Below are 18,116 nucleotides of genomic sequence, written 5' to 3'. Positions count from 1 at the left end.
TATAAGCCCCTGGAAGGCAGGGACTTTATCATTTCTAGGTCCTCCTCAATACCTATACCTTCTGTCTAGACTCCTTACCAAGGTTACTGACCACACAATTCAAACTCATTGCTGATCATTAACCCAGATAACTTCCTGACCATTCAGGGCTTCTCTAACTACTATGACTTCAATTCTTCAATTTGTTCCTGACTTCTGGAAACTTCTAGATACTTCCTAACCCTTGATGTGACCATCTCCAACCCTGAGTGGGCTCGGGTCCCTTGGTCTCAGCCACTGTTAAGTATTCTTGGCCATTGCATCCTGAGCATGTTGGTGACCTAGTTGGCCCTCCTAATGTACCAGTTTCAGAATACTTCCATATCTTTGGAAATAACAGTAGAAAGTCTTATTTAGTATAAAGTCCTCTGAACACTTCCTTTGAAGAGAGCTACTAGAGTGTGAAATGTCCATGGCAAGCCAACATACCTCCTTTCCTTTGGCAGCACAGACTTGGTTGGCTTCATCTGTCCCTGCTGCAGACAGAATGTCTTGGACTAATATTCCTTCATGACTGCCAACCCCCTGAAGGGCAGACATTTAAATTCTTCAGTCAAATTCTAATGATCCTCGGTTTCATTCAGAGGTTAGTTAATCTCTTTGCCTATTGCCAGGGTGCCATGTTAACAGATTGCTAGATGGTCCAGAAACTTCTCTAAGATGAATCTTTCCAAGATCTATCAACTTGCACAAAATGTTGGAAAAGAAATATAATAGTCCTTCATTCAAGAAACAAACAAACAAAAAAGCCAAGTTTAATTGAAGGCTGTTCATTTTCTTTTTGGCAAACTCTTATCTTTCTAAAGCCAGGAGACAATGTAAGTCAGTGATGCTAAAGCCATCACACTTCAAACTTGTTGTCCTTTTCTCTGACCCCTAAGGCACAATGTATTCTTTTCCTTTTTTTTTTAACTCTTATCCTCCATCTTGAAATCAATACTGTATATTAGTTTTAAGGCAGAAGAGCAGTAAGGGCTAGGCAATGGGAGTTAAGTGACTTGCCCGGGGTCATATAGCTAGAAAGTATCTGAGGCCAGATTTGAATCCAGGACTTCCCATTTCTAGGTTTGACTCTCAATCCATTGAGCCACCTAGCTGCCCCCAGCACCAAGAATTCTTGTCAATAAAGTCATGGCTTTTTCTGAGGCAACCTTAATCATTCACTTTTTTGAATACAGAAAGAGAGAAGTTTACTTGTTCCAGGAGCCTCCCAACAGTTGTTGTTCAGTTGTTCAGTGGTGTTTGACTCTTTGTGTCCCTGTGGACCGTATAATACTATACATGAAGGTTTTTTTGGCAAAGATACTGGTATGGTTTGCCACTTCCTTCTCTAGTGAATTAAAGCAAACAAAATTTAATGATGTGCCCAGGTTACATAGTAAGTGTCTGAGGCTAGATTTGAGCTCACTCCAGACCTAATGTTCTATCTACTGAACAATCTAGTTGTGTTCTGATAGTAAATTATATCTAATTTTGGGGGAATCCAGTTAAAACTAAACAATGTAACATAATGGAACAAGTACAGAAGTCAAAGGAAGTAACTTCTGGCTCTTTTGCTGTGCAACTTTGAACAAGGTATTTAATTCCTTGTGCCTCATCTTCCTCAGCTATGAAATGGGTAAAGAGTAACAATTTAAATGTTTACACACCTTGCATATTTTATAGCTTTCAAAGCACTTTCACATGTTGTCGAACAATAATTATTTGATGTAGGACTCATTATCCCCATTTTACAGATAAACTGAGGAGTTTAACAACTTGCCCAAAGTCACAATTAAACTCAGCAAAGGGTTGCCACTCAAATCCAGGCATGCCAACTTCCAGTTAGTTTTTTCTACTCTAGGTCAGAGTCCTTTACCTTGTTCATATCAGAGATCCCTTTGGCAATCTGGTAAAGCCTATGAGTTCCTTCTGAGAATAGCATTTTTAAATGAATAAAATAAAATATGTAAATGAGAAAGAGGTAAGGGAACAAGCACTTATTAAGCACCTATTATAACTTTACAAGCTCCTTTCCAGGGCCGTTCATCCACCTTTGGTGTCTACCTGTCACCCAGCTCTGACCAGTGGCACCAGGAAGCAGTAGCATATGTGGCAGCCATACTCTGGTCAACCACCTTAGCAGATGGACTAAACCAGGTTGAGGATAATCGAAAGGCTTCAAACCCATCAGGAACATAGGAGGGTGTCTATACCAGGCATGTGAATACATCCCCTGGGAGAAGAGGCAGACAACAAAAGTTTGTTCCAACAACCCTGAAGGTGGGAGGAGTCACTTGTATAATTAGAAAATCTTGAACCCCTGAACTACATTACCCAGAATCCTTTTCCTTTCATCCACGTTGGTCTTCTCCTGTTGTTTATAAGTTTGCTGTAAGCCCACCCTCACTTCTTCTCTCTGGACCAATCGAGGCTGGATTAGCACCCTTTTTACTCTAGCTTTTTATTTTAGTTATTATTAATAAATCATATTAAATATAATACTTTGAGTATCTGGATATTAATTTTTAATCTTACACACTGTGGAGCACTTAGAGCTTGGTTAGGCACTGAAAAAGTCAAGGTCATCCATTGCATCCAGAGTCATTGCTAGTCATCTTGACTTTTATCTTGCCATTAGACTTGGATGACTCTGGAAGAGTGAATTATAATGATGACTTTGTGCAATTCTCCCTCATTCAAATCCAAATTATGCTCAAGCCAAAAGTCAACACCAGGGGGGCAGCTAGGTAGCTCAGTGGATTGAGAGCCAGACCTAGAGACTGGAGGTCCTAGGTTCAAATCTGGCCTGAGACACTTCCCAGCTGTGTGACCCTGGGCAAGTCACTTGGCCCCCACTGCCTACCCTTACCACTCTTCTGCTGTGGAGCCAATACACAGTATTGACTCCAAGATGGAAGGTAAGGGTTTAAAAAAAAAGTTACCACCAGGGAGGGGCAGCTAGGTGCTCAGTGGTTAGAGAGCTAAGCCCAAAGATGGGAGGATCTGGGTTCAAATTTGACCTCAGACACTTCCTAGGTGTGTGACCCTGAGCAAGTCACTTAACCCCAGTTGTCTAGCCCTTACCACTCTTCTGCTTTGGAACCAATCAATTCTAAGACAGAAGGTGAGGGTTAAAAAAAAGTAAAAAAGAATCACTGCTCAATGTATGATAATATCTGCTTTATTTAGGTCAGTGATGGGTATTGGGTTAGAAGAACTCAACAGAGATTCTATGCACTGGAGCTAAGTAACAAGAACTCTATCTATACCTAGTTGAGAAAGAGCAGATATAGACTCCAGCTTTGGAGTCCTTTTGGAGCTGGCCAGAATTTCCCATCCTTTGCATGGATCATGCCGTGGTATATGAGAGTGAGAAGCAGATGGGAGGTGAGGCTCTGAGATGCCCTCATCTACCTTTTAGATGGTCTTGGATTTTCCCTTTCATCTCCCTCAGAGCTGTGGTATGTGGCCATGACTACATCTATAGGGAGGTGTTGAGAACTTATAGAGTGAGTCTGTGTTTGCCTGGCTGACTTGCTTAGTACCCTGTTGGGCTCTTTCCTACTTGGGAGAACAAACATTAAGAAGATCTGAATAAGATTGATATGTCTGGCAATACAGCCTTTTGACCACAGATAGAGTTCCTCCCCCCCCAAACTAAGTCTAATAGTCCAAATATGTGACCTTCCAACATAGAGAGCATTAAAAAGGGGGTGATAGTTCATAACAAAATACTAGAGAGCCTCCAGAAAAGATTAGGAATTTGTTGCTTCTCACAGACCAATGCCCAACTATAAGAGACAAAACAACCCTGTGCTGTGTCTTCAGGACTGGAACCTTTTTTGCCCATTTGTAAATTTGCCCAGAACATAGATTGGATTTTATTCATAGCAATGAGACAGTTTGGTGTTACTTATTTATTGGTTGGTTGGCATATTTATTTATTAAAACGTTTACTTTCTATCTTAGAATTGAAACTAAGTACCACCTCCAGGGCAGAAGAGTGGTAAAAGCAAGGCAACTGGGATTAAGTGACTTGCCCAGGGTCACACAGCTAGGAAATGTCTGAGGCCAGATTTGAACCCCTCTCCAGATCTGGCTATCTAACTGAACCACCTAACTACTCCCATTATTATTTATTAATCATTTACTATGTGCCAAACACTGAAGAATCAAAGTAAGGCTAAAAAAGAGCCTTTCCCCTCAAGGAACTCACAGATAACATGCAAACTATTCTGTACCAACAAGTTATAGATTGTATTAATTGAGGATAACCTCTGGGGCAAGCCATTAAGATTAAGGACAACCAGGAAAGTCTTGTTGTAGAAGATGGCATTTTAACTAAGACTGGAAAAAAAAACAGGGAAGCCGGGACATAGAGATAAGGAAAGAGAGCATTTCAGGCATGGGGAAAATCCAGTGAAGAAATCCAGAATCTAGAAACAAAGTGTCTTGTACGGAACAGAAGGGAAACAAGTGTCACTGGAACACAGAATATGTGGAGGGGAGTAAGGTGGAAAAGCCTGGAAAGGTAGGAGGGGGTGAGGTTATGAACACAGATGTACTTCTCAGCATCCCAAATGGGACCCCATCTACTCCAATCCCTGCCTAGAATGATTCTAACATACTTGACTAGTGATGACTTCCAAAGCCTCTATGAAAAATGCTGAATTGTGTATTTGACAAAGAACTGGAAATGTTTGTTAGCTTGTGTGCAGAGTGTATCACCATTTTAAAGTTTTCTCCTTTTTGAAAGTATCTGCCTTTTTTCTTCAATTCTGGAAAGAGCAGCAGCATTTCAAAAGTGTTCTAGGTACCGTTCAAAGTGCTTTACAATTATTATCTCATTTGATCCTCACAACAATCCTGAGAGGAAGGTGTTATTTTTATTGGAATTGATGAAATTGAGATAAAGAGGATAAGTGACTTGCCCAGGGTCACTCAGCTAGTAAGTATCTAACCACTTTTGAACTTGGATCTTCCTAAATCCAGACCTAGGACTCTATCCACTGTGCCACCTATCTGACAATGGCAATAATAATAAACCTTACATTTTTAATACCTCTTTACAATTGGCAAATCGCTTTTCTTGCAGCAATCCCATGCGGTAGACTCTCCAAGTATTATTGGTCCCAATTTATAGATGAGAAAATTGAGTCTCAAGAGAATTTAAATACCTTGCGTAAGGTCACCCAGAGACAAGACTAGGACTCAAAGCTAGTTTTCCATATCAATGCTAAAAATGTTCCTTTATTAATATTTTCATTTGAACTAATATTCCTTGAAATGTAAAAAGAGTTCCATTTATTATAGGTTTGAAGATAATATACATATTGTCCTGTTTTGAAGTGTATAATACTTTAAAATGCACACCAACATCTTCTAAATACAGCATAAGATTTCTAACAGTGCTTTTTTAGATATGAAGTAAAAAATAACATCCCCTCTGAATTACATGGAGACTATTTCAAATAGGAATTTCAGTGTTATCATCTTAATATTCTTTTAGATGTTATCATTTGCTTTTTCTAGATTATTGTATTGTTTTACAGAATAAAATTTTAGGAAATTCCATTTGAACAATAAAAGAATAAGCAATTGTCAAAGCTGCTTATTTTCTCCCTTTTTCCCCCTATTTCAACATATCCTCCAACCTTATCTTCTAAAAATAATTCAGTTCACCCCAACTCAATGGATTACTATAAATCTCTTACTAATTTCTCTTTGCTTCCCAAAACAACTTTTTAGATTTCTTTGACACATTGTAACACTAGTTAGGTTCCCTGTTATATCTCCTTTTAATTTTTATTTTAATATTAGCATTTTAAAAGAGTTTCCTGGAGTGTAAAAATAGTAACATGTTATCATTGAAGCCATTCCAAATGTTCCTCTCCTCACACAAGGATTAAGGATAAACTCCCTTTAATCCTATCTCATAGCTTAGATTCTTTAGCCCTGGAATCATCTGGGTTGATTTGTGTGATGTCTATTCTGATATGATAATCTTTTCCTTTGCTAGAAAAAAAAGAATTCTGAACATAAACTCTATGGCTTGGAGATAGCCAAGAAGTGATCTGGGACTAGAAAGGTTATTTTAATATATATTATTTCAAAACAGATTGTTTTACAGGAAACTGATTTACTTCTATATGAATTGTCCTAGGAAGATTCCGAAGATCACCTGGCAAAGATATGGTACCAGACACTGAGGCTCTTTCTCAGACTTAACTGCCAAACATTCAAACTCTTACCAGCAGAAAGCACAACTTTGAAGGGCTGGCCACATTGTCCAAATGCCAGTTTGCCTAAAAGACCCTTTTATGGAGAGCTCACACAAGGTAAGCACTCACAGTCAGAGGACAGAAGAATTGGTACAAGGACACCATCTAGGTCTCTCTGAAGAACTCTGGTGTCTATTGTGAGATATGGGAAACAGTAGCAAAGGATTGTCCTGCATGACATGCCTACATCAAAGAAGGTATTGGGGGGGGGGGAGGCAGCTGGATAGCTCAGTGGATTGAGAGTCAGGCCTAGAGACAGGAGGTCCTGGGTTCAAATCTGGTCTCAGATACTTCCTAGCTGTGTGACCCTGGGCAAGTCACTTAACCTCTATTGCCTACCTCTATTACTTCTCTTTTGTCTTGGAACCAATACATAGTATTGATGCTAAGAAAGAAAGTAAGAGTTAAAAAAGAAAGAAAGAAAGAAAGTATATTTCTCTAAATGTAAGGGGCTGGTCAGAGGAGTTCCCAGACCATCTGGATGAGTTTACCAAGAAGTGAGCTTCATTTAGGACTTTAGAGAGCATCTTCTTTTGGAAGGTGGGAATATATCCATTGTATCTGACTGACAAGACCAAGGGCTCCTCCTGTTTCATTCTCAATGACTCAATCTTACTTCAAAAAAATTAGTTGACTTGAACTCTCATATGATGGTCTCAGATAAAAGGAAGAACTCCTTGTGCTGGGCTATAAATGAGAGCCAACAAAATGCTGAACTCTTTAGATCCATTACTCTTATTTGCATTATCCTGAGAATGAAGCAAAAATGGATCTGGGGGCTGGTGCTACCTTAAGGAAGAAACACCTAGAACTTCCATGTGCTCTCACCTCCACAGCCCAAGAGTTCCTAAACCCCATATTCTGGATCCCAGCCTTTGAGAAGCAGTAGCATAACTTGTCAATCAAGTGCCATCTGTGAAAAGGGAAACCAGGGAATCTGAGCAGTAGTAGAAGTGCCTGAAATCCAGCTTTCTAGAGGAGTGTCTACTTTTTGCACTCTAACCTCTCATATAAAGGAGGGAAGATCTCTATATAATGTCCAGTTCCTGAACCTCAGTCTCCAGATGTAGGAAGTGAGATTTCTTGGAAAGCATTATCCCAGAATCTAGTCTTCTTTTGGAGAAGATGAGTCACAATACAGTACCAGCACCAAGGTTTACCTTTCTAGCAAACCCACATTCATAAGTTCTAGAATACAGCCATCTAACAGACAAATGGTGGTTTCTGAAAGTTCCTGAGAAATGCCAGCCTTTTAGGGGAATAAAAGGATGTACATATGACCTCTGAAGATGGAGTGGCAAGGAACATGGGAGAGCTAAAGCATGGATTTTCCCTCTGACCTTACTGTGAATTATTCAAATGGTTTTGGTCCCATGGGAAAGGGATCACCTTTATAGAATCCCCAAGTATAATATAATATAATCCCCAAGCTTCTGGGAGCTCAAACCCTCGTGGTAATACCAGAAGGGTGAATGCCTAATATGCATTATCTGCTGTGAAAGGCAACTCACTGGAATGTTGGGATTTTGTCTGTTGAGCAACCCTGCTTATGTTTCCCTTCCAAAGGGAATCTACTACATTACAGAGTGATACTGAGTCTGGAGGACTGCATATATTCTTGTGACTTACTAGAATGCAGTGAGATTATCCCATTAGCAACCCCAGTTTTGTTCCCTTCCATGGAGAGACCAAAACACAATATGATATAAGAAGAATTTTAGGATTGTGGGGAAAGATAAGACTCACTAGAGAGGAAGGAAAATTATATTGATTGTGTTGGGGTTTGGAGATATAACATACATTACATGTATTTGTGTGATAACATATATATATATATATAACGTGATAATTCCTGCTTTATGTATTTTAAATAAGTTGGAAAAAAGGCTAATCTTCTATAACCAAAATATGTATTATTATACCTTGGGGGTATATAATGATGTGGAGACTCATTTACTCACATCATTGGAGATCTACACATAAGCTATATTTTAATTATATTCCAAGATTTTCTAGAGGAAATTCCAAGTAGGAACATAAAAAGCCAAAAAGATAAATTGATAACCCTCCAGATTAAACCCAGCCTGTGTAAATATAAAGTTTTGGAGATATTGGGTCAACGAGTTACAAAAACAAATAAGCTTTTATAACTGTCTTTTGAATCGGTTCCTTAAGTTCAGTAGTGTAATCCCCAAAGTCCTTTGTTGTTGTTCAGTTGTTTATCTATCATGTCTTACTCTTTATAATGTCTTTCAGAGTTTTCTTAGCAAAGATACAGAAGGGGTTTTCCACTTCCTTTTTCAGCTCATTTTACAGATAAAGAAACTGAGGCAAATAGAGTTAAATGGCTTGCCCAGGATCAAACAGCTAGAAGTGTCTGAGGTCAGATTTAAACTCAAGAAAGTTCTAAAGTCCTACATTTTACTGAAAGCTCCTAAGAGAAAAAGCTCTTCTGTGGATGGGATTTCAGTTCAACGACCATCCACTCTCCTAATCTGATGTCTACTGACATCATAGGATAAAGGCAAAGAAAATTCAATGTAAAGAAAGATTTTTAAAAAGATGGTATTAAAAGAGAAACCTATGGCTATATGCAGCTATAATTATTTCTGGTCTTAGGATCTCTCTCTTCTGATGGAAGTGCATATTAGGTCAGAGGAAAAATAACTGAATTGGCAACCAAACACCTTAGTTCATATCTTCTCTCTCTGCCACTTCTAACCTGGGTAGCCTTAGGCATATCACCACCTCATTGTCAATTTTCTCCTATGATCCTATGATGTTCTTTCCCAGAAGCATTAATGAAATTAGCATTTGTTAGTGGACCACTTCAAATCATAAGAACATAACTCAGGGTAATGGTAAAGCACCAAGATTCTCTGGCAGGAATCCCAGTAGTCTCAAAGCTGCCCACGTGGCAGGATTTTAGGGACTACAAATGAATCAATTCCATCATTTTAAAATTTTAATAAATTTCTATTTCTGAACAACAGTTTCTAGTAGATGGATCTATATATCTGTCAATATGTGCTATTGATCACAGAAAACCTGTGTTCCCATGAACTCCCTTCTAAATAAAATTGCTTTATATATTCCAGCTTGAATATATTTTACATTAATTATAAAAACGTAATTTAAGTTTTAAAAGGCAGTATGGCATGGGGCAAGAAATTAGATTTGGATTCTCAGGGTTTGTGGGACCTTTGGGAAAGTTGGCCTCAGTTTCCTTATCTTAAAAAATAAAGAAGCTGGATTAGATTATCTCTTCCCACTCTTAATCTTTTGATCAACAGGAAAAAAAGCTTAAACTACCTAAAATTGTGCAATACAAATCTCCATTTTGAAAAAAATTCACAAGATGAAATTTAATTCTGATTTTAATTTTCACACACACATAACGCCTCTAAAAACAAAATCCCAAAATGATTTCTCGATGAACTTTAAGTTTCTTCCACTGTATCTCTACTTTGTCTTAAAGGAAGTAAGTTTCAATGTGTGGAAAATCACAAAACTAATACTACAAATTGCACATACCCATCACCATTAAGTTTTTGTTAGACCTTGGAACTAAATGTGTGGCACCTAATTTGGTGCAGTTGTTTGGTATCTTCCCTTGGATGTTTTATGCTTTTGCCTCTAAGAGGAAATAAAAGAATAAGGTTCTTTTAGGAACTTTTCAGAAGCTTTCTACGGTTTAAGGACTACACATTCAAGATCATTTATAGAAAAAGTTTCTCTAAGAATTGCCCATACAAAACTTGCTTCAGGTAAGAACTTAAAAGTGAACATAAATGTCTGACACCACCTTCAAAGTAATTAATCCCCATCCCCCCTAATATTTGCACAACATTACAAATGAAGATACTCTGACACAAAGACTTGGATGATTTTGTTGAGATTGTTAATAGTTGGTTTATCCAGATTTTCTTCATTGTCATCCATGGTGTGCCAGACATCAGGGAAAGGGAAAGGTATCAAATGTAGGGTTGGAACACCTAAAAAGAAAAAAAATTAATTTGTAAACAAGGGAGCCTTTCAGGACAATAAGAAGAATAAAGAATTCTTATACTACAAGCAAATTTTTAAATGGGGCAACCAAAGTATATAAAGACAGAAATTAACTTGTGCCTGCCCTGCTCTTTCCTCTTGTACTCCCTCTTCATTCATTCATTCATTCATTCACACATTGACATACTCAAAATCATGTCTTGTTCATTCTTCTTGACATCTAACATGATGTCAGACATGTAAGTTACTCGATTTATTTTGTAGAATTGAATTAAAATTTTAATTGCATACCTATTATGTGCAGGGCATTGTGTAATATTCTATATGAAATACAGATTAATGAGATATTTCCTGACCTCAGGGAGCTTAGGTTTTAGTAATAAGAATTTTTAACTAATGTTTATATAGCACTTTAAGGTTTGCAAATCACAAATCTCATTTTAACCTCAAGACAGCCCTGGGAGACGGGTAGTATTATTATTCCCATTTTATAGATTAGAACACTGTGGCAAGCAGAGGTTAAGTAACTTGCCCTGGGATCACAGAGCCTTCGATATGAAGGCTGGATTTGAACTCAGGACTTCTTGCCTCCAAGTCCAATACTTTAACCTCTGTGCCACTTAGCTGCTTAAGAAGTAAAATCATGTGCATAAATTAGTATAGTAAAATATAGAATGTGGTGCCTTAGGTGTGTTATATATTGCTTGCCTTGCTTTTCCAAATCCTTTGGATTTCCCAGGTCCTGACTATCTCCTTGTTGACCTTTTGATCCTCTCCTTAGACTTGTCCTTAGGTATTTGAGTCCTACTAGATCCTTTTCTAGAAGGTATATCTAGCTTGACTTGCACTTATCTACTGAATGCTGGTTTTTCAGTTGCTCTAACCAAAGATTCAGAGACCATTAAAGCTAAAAGGGATCTTAAAGATTATCTAGCTCCCACAACTAATTTCCCTATTACTATTGAGGTTAACACTATTGTGCCAGTTACTCAACCTGAAACCTAGGTGTCATCCTCAGCATTTCACCTTTTATCAGCCTTCCCCCACCTTATATCCAATAAATTACCAGGTCCTATCATTTCTTCATTTCAAATATCTTTTATATATAACCCCTTCTCTGTTTTGACACTGCCACCCCCCTGATGCCCTCAGCACTTCACACCTGGACTACTTCAATAGCCTGCTTCAAATCTCTTTACAGTCAAGTCTATCCACCCCAGGGCAGTCAAACTCAACTCTCTAAATCACAAATCTAAGCAAGAAAGTCCCCAGATCATTCAATTCCAGAGGCTTCCTGCCAACTATAGTAAACACAGAGCCAAAACGCTCTGGACCTAGGTTAAAATGTAATTGAATAAGCAGGTAGGTGGCTCAATGGACTGAAAGCAAGATCCAGAGATGGGGTTCAAATCTGACCTCAGGTACTTCCTAGCTGTCCCCATTGCCTAGCCCTTCCTGTTCTTCTGCCTTGGAACCAATATGCAGGATTGATTTTAAGTTGGAAGATAAGGATAATTTTAAAATGCAACTGAGAAAAATTTTAACCAAATAAATTTACAATAACACGTAGATGACATTACATTTAAAAAGCAAAGTTAATATGTGGTCCACAAAGATTCTGGTGTGGTGTCCATTTCTATTTGAGTCTGTGATGATTATCAAATAAATGTTAAATTTTCTGTTTGACTTTTAAAGTCCTTAATAACCTGGCCTTTTCCTACCGTTCTAGTTTTCTTATGACTTACTTCTCTCCACATACTCTGTGATCCAATGAAACTGGCCTCCTTGCTATTCCTTGAATATATCTCAATATTTGAGAATTGAATGTTGAATATTTCTCAGATCTCAGCATTTTCACTAGCTCATGACTAGAATTTATTCCCTCTCTATCTACTCCTGGCTTCCCTAGATTTCTTCAAATCTCAAGTAAGTCCTACCTTTAAAGGTAAGCTAGAAGCACCTTTAAAGGCTAGAAACCTTTTCAAGTCCTCCTTAATCCTTGCACTATTGATTACCTGAAATGTATTTTGTGTATCCCTAGCCACAGTCCAGTACTATCCCATATGTATATAATATATATATATATATATATATATATTTAATTCCTAGAGATAGCTTCATCATATATTGATTAACCACGTGATCATGAGAAGGACCAAGCAACTTCAATTCTTTCCTTTTAAGACTTTGGCTCCCTGGCATTCTTTCCTCATAAAAAGGGTTCCTATATCTTGCCATCATAACAGAGATACATGTTGACTTTTGCCATCTAAACATGTAGAATATCTCTCAACACTCTCCAGAAGCTTTGCATTAATCCAAGAGTTTTTATTGGGAAATGACATTGTAAATTCTCTCTTTGAAGATACTGCATATGAGTAAATCTATGGTGTATGAAAGTTATTGCTGGGATAGCTGGAATTCTTTATGAAAATTCTAGGAAACCAAGAAGCTTCAGAGAAGACCATGTGAACTGAAGGGGAAAACAATCGTCCACCTTCCAGGGAAGTCTTCAGTGACTTGGGCTTCCAAGCAATCAGATTTATACATTGGTCTTTACTTCCACTCTCTCTTCTCGATGGGGTAAAGATTGGACTAAGGTGGGAGGGACAATCTCCACCCCTTCCCTTTTATATGGAGCATTCACTTAGAGCTCATTCTCTCTTGCAGGGGTCGGGAACCTTTTTGGTCACGAGAGCCATAAACGCCACATTTTTTTAAAAATATAATTTCATGAGAGCCGTACAGTGCTCTCAGTGCGGCTCCTGTAACAGCGCCTGAAAAAAAATTGACTTTATGGCTCCTGCAGAAAGAGCCATATCTGTCCCTCAAAAGAGCCAGATATGGCTCGAGAGCCATGTGTTGCTGACCCCTGCTCTCTTGCCTGACCACAGCTGTGCCTTTTCAAAAGATAATTTCCTTGGGCAAGCCAGCAATCGCCCCATTTGTAACTGTGTAAAAGTAAAGAGTAAAAGCAAAAAATAATTATTTAATTCAAATAGGTTCATTCTAAAATCTGTGTTCTCTACTGTTGTTTTACTGTGTTGTCTTTCAGATTCTGTCAGCTTGCTTTGAACAGTTACAATGCTTTTTTTATTCATCAACTTCTGATATTGGTTTTGTGTGGGATGCGAAAATGTTATATTTTTGAATACATTATACATTTTGAATACATTATAATTAGTAAGAAACATTCATTTACATTCATACTATATTTAGTAAGAAACAGCATGGACTGTTGTTTTTTTCTTTAAACTTAATATACCTTCCAATGCCATTTAAGCTACTGTATCTGGTTGCTCGAATTTGTTTTGATTATGTTTGTTATAGAAAATTTATGCATGGAAAATTTACATGAAAATCACAAATTATAATTCCTTATTTTGACTAATAGAATAAACAGAAATTTTATGATGATACAAAAAACAATATTTGTTACCTCTTCTTAAAAATGGAATATGGTCATCCTGGATTTGTTCTCGGCTCATATAACTCTCGAAATATGGTCTTTCCAAAGAATGATCCTGAAGTAAACCCAGTTGATGTAGCGTTTTTTCTGCAATTCATAAGTGGAAAAGCAAGTAAGCAGCTATAGGAATATCTATTTAGAACCTAAAGTGAGCTCATAAGCAAGGAGAATTGCATCTCTTCAGTAATTTGGTGTCATTCTGAATATATTGTAAATAGTGAGCATGACTAAACTCACCACAATAGACACCTGAGAGGCTTTACTTGGTGGAAGGAAGGAAAGATCGATAAATGGTCAAAAAGAAATAATGGCTAAATATCCCACATACTCCATTGCTATACTTTAGATGTCAGGAGAACTCAAAGGTCCTTATCACACTGCGTAGAACTCCTATTGCAAATTTAAGGGAGAATATGGATAAGAGTTACTTTGAAGTCCAGATAGGCATGGATATGTTGTCATCTCTATCATTGAAAAGAAGACTAACAGGAATAAAATCACAGATTCAGTTGAGTAGCAAGTAGGAATTTGTCCTGTTTTAATACAAATATTAGTAATATCTTACCAATTGCTTGAAGTCTTTTAAACCATCTAGGAGGATTTTGACTATAACTAGGAAAGGTTGGGTTTGGAGCACCTATTAAATCCAGTAATATAAGCAAATCCTATGAGAGAAAAAAATATACCATTATTTCATCATTGTAGACTGTCCTCACATGTGTGAATACCATATTTTAATAACCGGGAATCATTTGAGGAGAGGATATCTAAATAAACAAATGTATTAGACATATATTACCAACAGCTTGCAGAGCTAACATGCCTCACTTCAGTATCTGAAGAATTAATGACATTATCAATCTTACATAAATGCAGATTATAATCAGGTTATCTTTATGACTATTGGTAGCCTAAAGAATTGAATACTTGGTGGCTAACCTTCTGGGAGCAAGCCTTTACACACTTCAGCACTCAGATGACAAGCTGGCCCCATGCTCTCTTATTCCAGACTGTAGGATCTACCAATATTTATGGTCTGCTGACAGAGCCTTTGTAAATTCAGGTCCCTTCCGCACCTTAGTAAGAAGCCAAAGTGGGAGTTTGGCAGAGAGAAAATGCCTCTTTATTTTAATTTGATCTGGAATGTTAAAATCAAGCTCCATTTTGAGGTTAACACAGAAATAACTTTGCCTACCTATGATGGCCAGGCCAGATACCTTCCCCTACAACTCCTCCTCCCCAATTCTGGATGCTTTGAAGTCCAATAACTGTTCATGCTATCGTGTCTTGACTCTAAATGGAATGATAAGAAACTAGAGGGACAAGGCATTTGTCAAGGTCACGGAAAAATTTTGAAGTGCCTTAGATAATTTTCATCTATACATATTCCATAACTGCTACACATATACCCCTCCCATTCTCTTCCATATTGCCCTGACCTGAAAGAGAACTCACCTACCCCAATCCTAAAAAAAATCTTAAGAGAAATGAAAATATAGTCTTTCTACATCCATATGTAAGATAGGAATGGAATTCTATGAAACAAAACTAGATGTTTCCTTTCTCTAGGAAGGAAGAGCAACAAAGGGCTTAGATGACTTCTAGGTGGCTTCCAATTTTAAATCTAAGGTCCTTTTATCTGAAACAAAAGTTAGCATTTTGTTGTTCTAAGGTATGCATGATAAAGGCAGGAATATGAAATAGGGATGGGAAGACCAATAGCTCCATCTAGCCTCTTAATTCTTTTTTTTTTTTTAACCTTTAACAAAATAAATACATTTTGGTTCCAAGGCAAAAAAGGACTAGGCCAATGGTGGTTAAGTGACTGGCCCAGGGTCACATAGGTAGGAAGTATCCAAGGTCAGATTTGAACACAGGATCTTAGGGGCTCTAAGCCTGGCTTTCAATCCACTGAACCACCTAGATGCCCTGCTGCTTTATTCTTGCACTGTCTCTTTGCATTCGAGAAGTGAGTTACATCACCCCAAAGTCACAAAGCTCCTCTAAGGTTTTGTTGGGAAATTTTCTGAGATGTGTTTTGGGGACACAGAGAAAATCAGGAATTTAACTGTAGTTAAAAGAAATTTCTTAATCCCAAGTCAAATAGTTGGTTTGGGTTAGAAACAGCTAAGAATCAGCATGAGAAAAATTTCCAAATAATAGACCTAACCCATGTGGTAGATCGGGAATTTATGAAGGCTTATTTTGGCTGCTTCCTCACTAAGAGTAGTGAATCACAGCCTTCTCCTAATGAACTAAAAAAGTTTAGACTTCTCTTGCCAGAGAAAGGCTTGCTAGTTGTAATACCCCAGCAGCTTGTCTAAAAAAAAATCGCAGTTTCCACTGAAGGTGCTAATTACCAGTAGATGGAAGCAGAAAGCGGCTCAGTGACTACAAAATCAGTGCAAACATTCAGTGGAGAGGATCAGTGTCACAACCAGTAGAGACAATGCAACACAGGGCAGAGAAACAATGCCCAGCATGGATATGATTTCTAATCAAGAGTGGCAAATAAAGTAGTAAATATCAGAAACATTGCACCCTGGACGCTGATCCATGTCCACATATGTTCACTATGTGGGTGCTCTCTTTTTACATTCCCATGTCCTTCATGCTTCCTATGAGCCTGTTCTATAGATGAGTTCCCTTTGAGGGCACCTTCCCCTTCATTGGTAGGCTCTACCAAAGCCTAGGGGGCATGGTAACCTGTGGGAGAGGACAGCCCAAATATCCACAAACACACACTGTTCTTGTCACTTAACCTTGCTCTGTTTAATTAAATGCCGTTTACTTTGAACTAATGTGTTCTTTCTCATTGTTCTTACAAAGGTAAAAATATTAGTGGACTCTCATAAATTGTGGCAATTTGCAGAATACTTTGAGCATAGGGGAGGTACTGGGGACTTCACATAAGGGATTTCCTGGGGGGCTGCATTTAATTTCTTTCATAGTCTATTAAATTAAAATGGTTTTGCTCAGTACCTGACTTCATGTCATTTTTCTATAATTTCACCAGATTATACTCCTTCAGAGCCCAAATACTATCAAAGTATTTCACACGAATCACTATTGTTGGCAAAGATTTTGGTTCAAGGTGCAATGGTGTACCTTGCTGGGAAAAATTATGGCATACCAAACATTTCTATTTGCAAAAGTACAGAAGAATTGGGAGATCCATTCATGGAGTTTCCCTTCAATAAAAGCAGGCATTTTTGTTTAATTCTTTGAGTTCAGTGTTTGACATGCTTTAATTTTTGTTGCATATGTGTATCTTGCAAATACTATATTTAGTAGCAATAGCTAGCTAGCACTTATGTATTGCCTTAAGGCTTGCAAAATGCTTAGCAATATTATCTCATTTGATCCTCACAATAACCTTGTGAGATAGGCACTAATATTGTTATTCCCATTTTACAGAGGAGGAAACTGAGTCAAGCAGCAATTAAGTGACTTGCCCAGGGTCACATAGCTACTAAGTATTTGAGGCTAGATATTAATTCAGTTCTTCCTCATTCCAGGTCAGCACTCTATCTATTGTGCTCTCTTGATGACCCTACAATGTATAAGTGAAATTATTGATTCTAAATAAATTTTCTTTTACCTGAAAACACATGACATTTAAATTTTTATGGCACACCTAGTGAAACTCATGGCACACTACTGTGATATGGCATTGGCTTCAAAAATCACAGTGAAAGCACTGCCAAGACAACAGTGTTCAGCCCCAGATAAAAAGATTCTATGATATCCTAACTTCTTTACTTGTTTTCTTAGTTGATTCATTATTATGGGGAAATTTTTAGTTCTGACATATTATGATAATAGTTATTATGATCATATACATATTATATATAGTGATAATATGTATTATCACATTTCTATATATGTGCAGTATATGTTTTACATATATTTCCCCACTCACAATGCCATGCAGCTGGTTTGTATCTGTTGCTCCAGGAGGATGGGGAGTATATTCCATTTTTGCTGCTAAGTGCCGAGAACCGTAGAGGGAATCCTGAGGAGACCAGTGAAGAAAAGCTTCTTCCCCATCAAAGAAAATAAGCTGGAGAGATAGATCTGATCTGGAGTCTAAAGAGTTCTGGTTAAAAATAAAGGGGAAAAAGTGAAAACTATTAACAAAAACATTACTAAGATTTTTTTTAATTTGAAAAGAAACACTACAAAAAAAGGTAAATACAATCATACACACACACACATACACACACACACACACACACACACACACACATATTTTGATGGTCCAGCAAATACAGACCCTTCCTCCATCAATCCAGATCCCAACTCCTCTTAATCCTCTCATCTTAAGCAATTATTGT

The 18,116-nt window shown here is 37.7% G+C and overlaps 1 protein-coding gene across 1 annotated transcript in view; it reads right to left on the bottom strand.

Annotated features, from left to right (window-relative positions):
* Positions 1 to 9,761: 9,761 nt before the first annotated feature.
* Positions 9,762 to 18,116, bottom strand: part of QPCT (glutaminyl-peptide cyclotransferase) — a 37,978-nt gene continuing 29,623 nt past the window's right edge. The window contains exons 4-7 of the mRNA XM_044660625.1: positions 17,702 to 17,878; positions 14,345 to 14,444; positions 13,750 to 13,866; positions 9,762 to 10,297 (exon numbers count right to left, since the gene is read on the bottom strand). Coding sequence (XP_044516560.1) covers positions 10,152 to 10,297; positions 13,750 to 13,866; positions 14,345 to 14,444; positions 17,702 to 17,878 — 540 coding nt within the window. The 3' untranslated portion in view covers positions 9,762 to 10,151. The remainder of the gene's footprint in view (positions 10,298 to 13,749; positions 13,867 to 14,344; positions 14,445 to 17,701; positions 17,879 to 18,116) is intronic.

This window comes from Gracilinanus agilis, chromosome 2 (genome assembly GCF_016433145.1).
Source record: "Gracilinanus agilis isolate LMUSP501 chromosome 2, AgileGrace, whole genome shotgun sequence".
NCBI classification, from domain to species: domain Eukaryota; kingdom Metazoa; phylum Chordata; class Mammalia; order Didelphimorphia; family Didelphidae; genus Gracilinanus; species Gracilinanus agilis.
The sequence above is the reverse complement of the archived record's forward strand: the minus strand, read 5'-3'. Positions and strand labels throughout refer to the sequence as shown.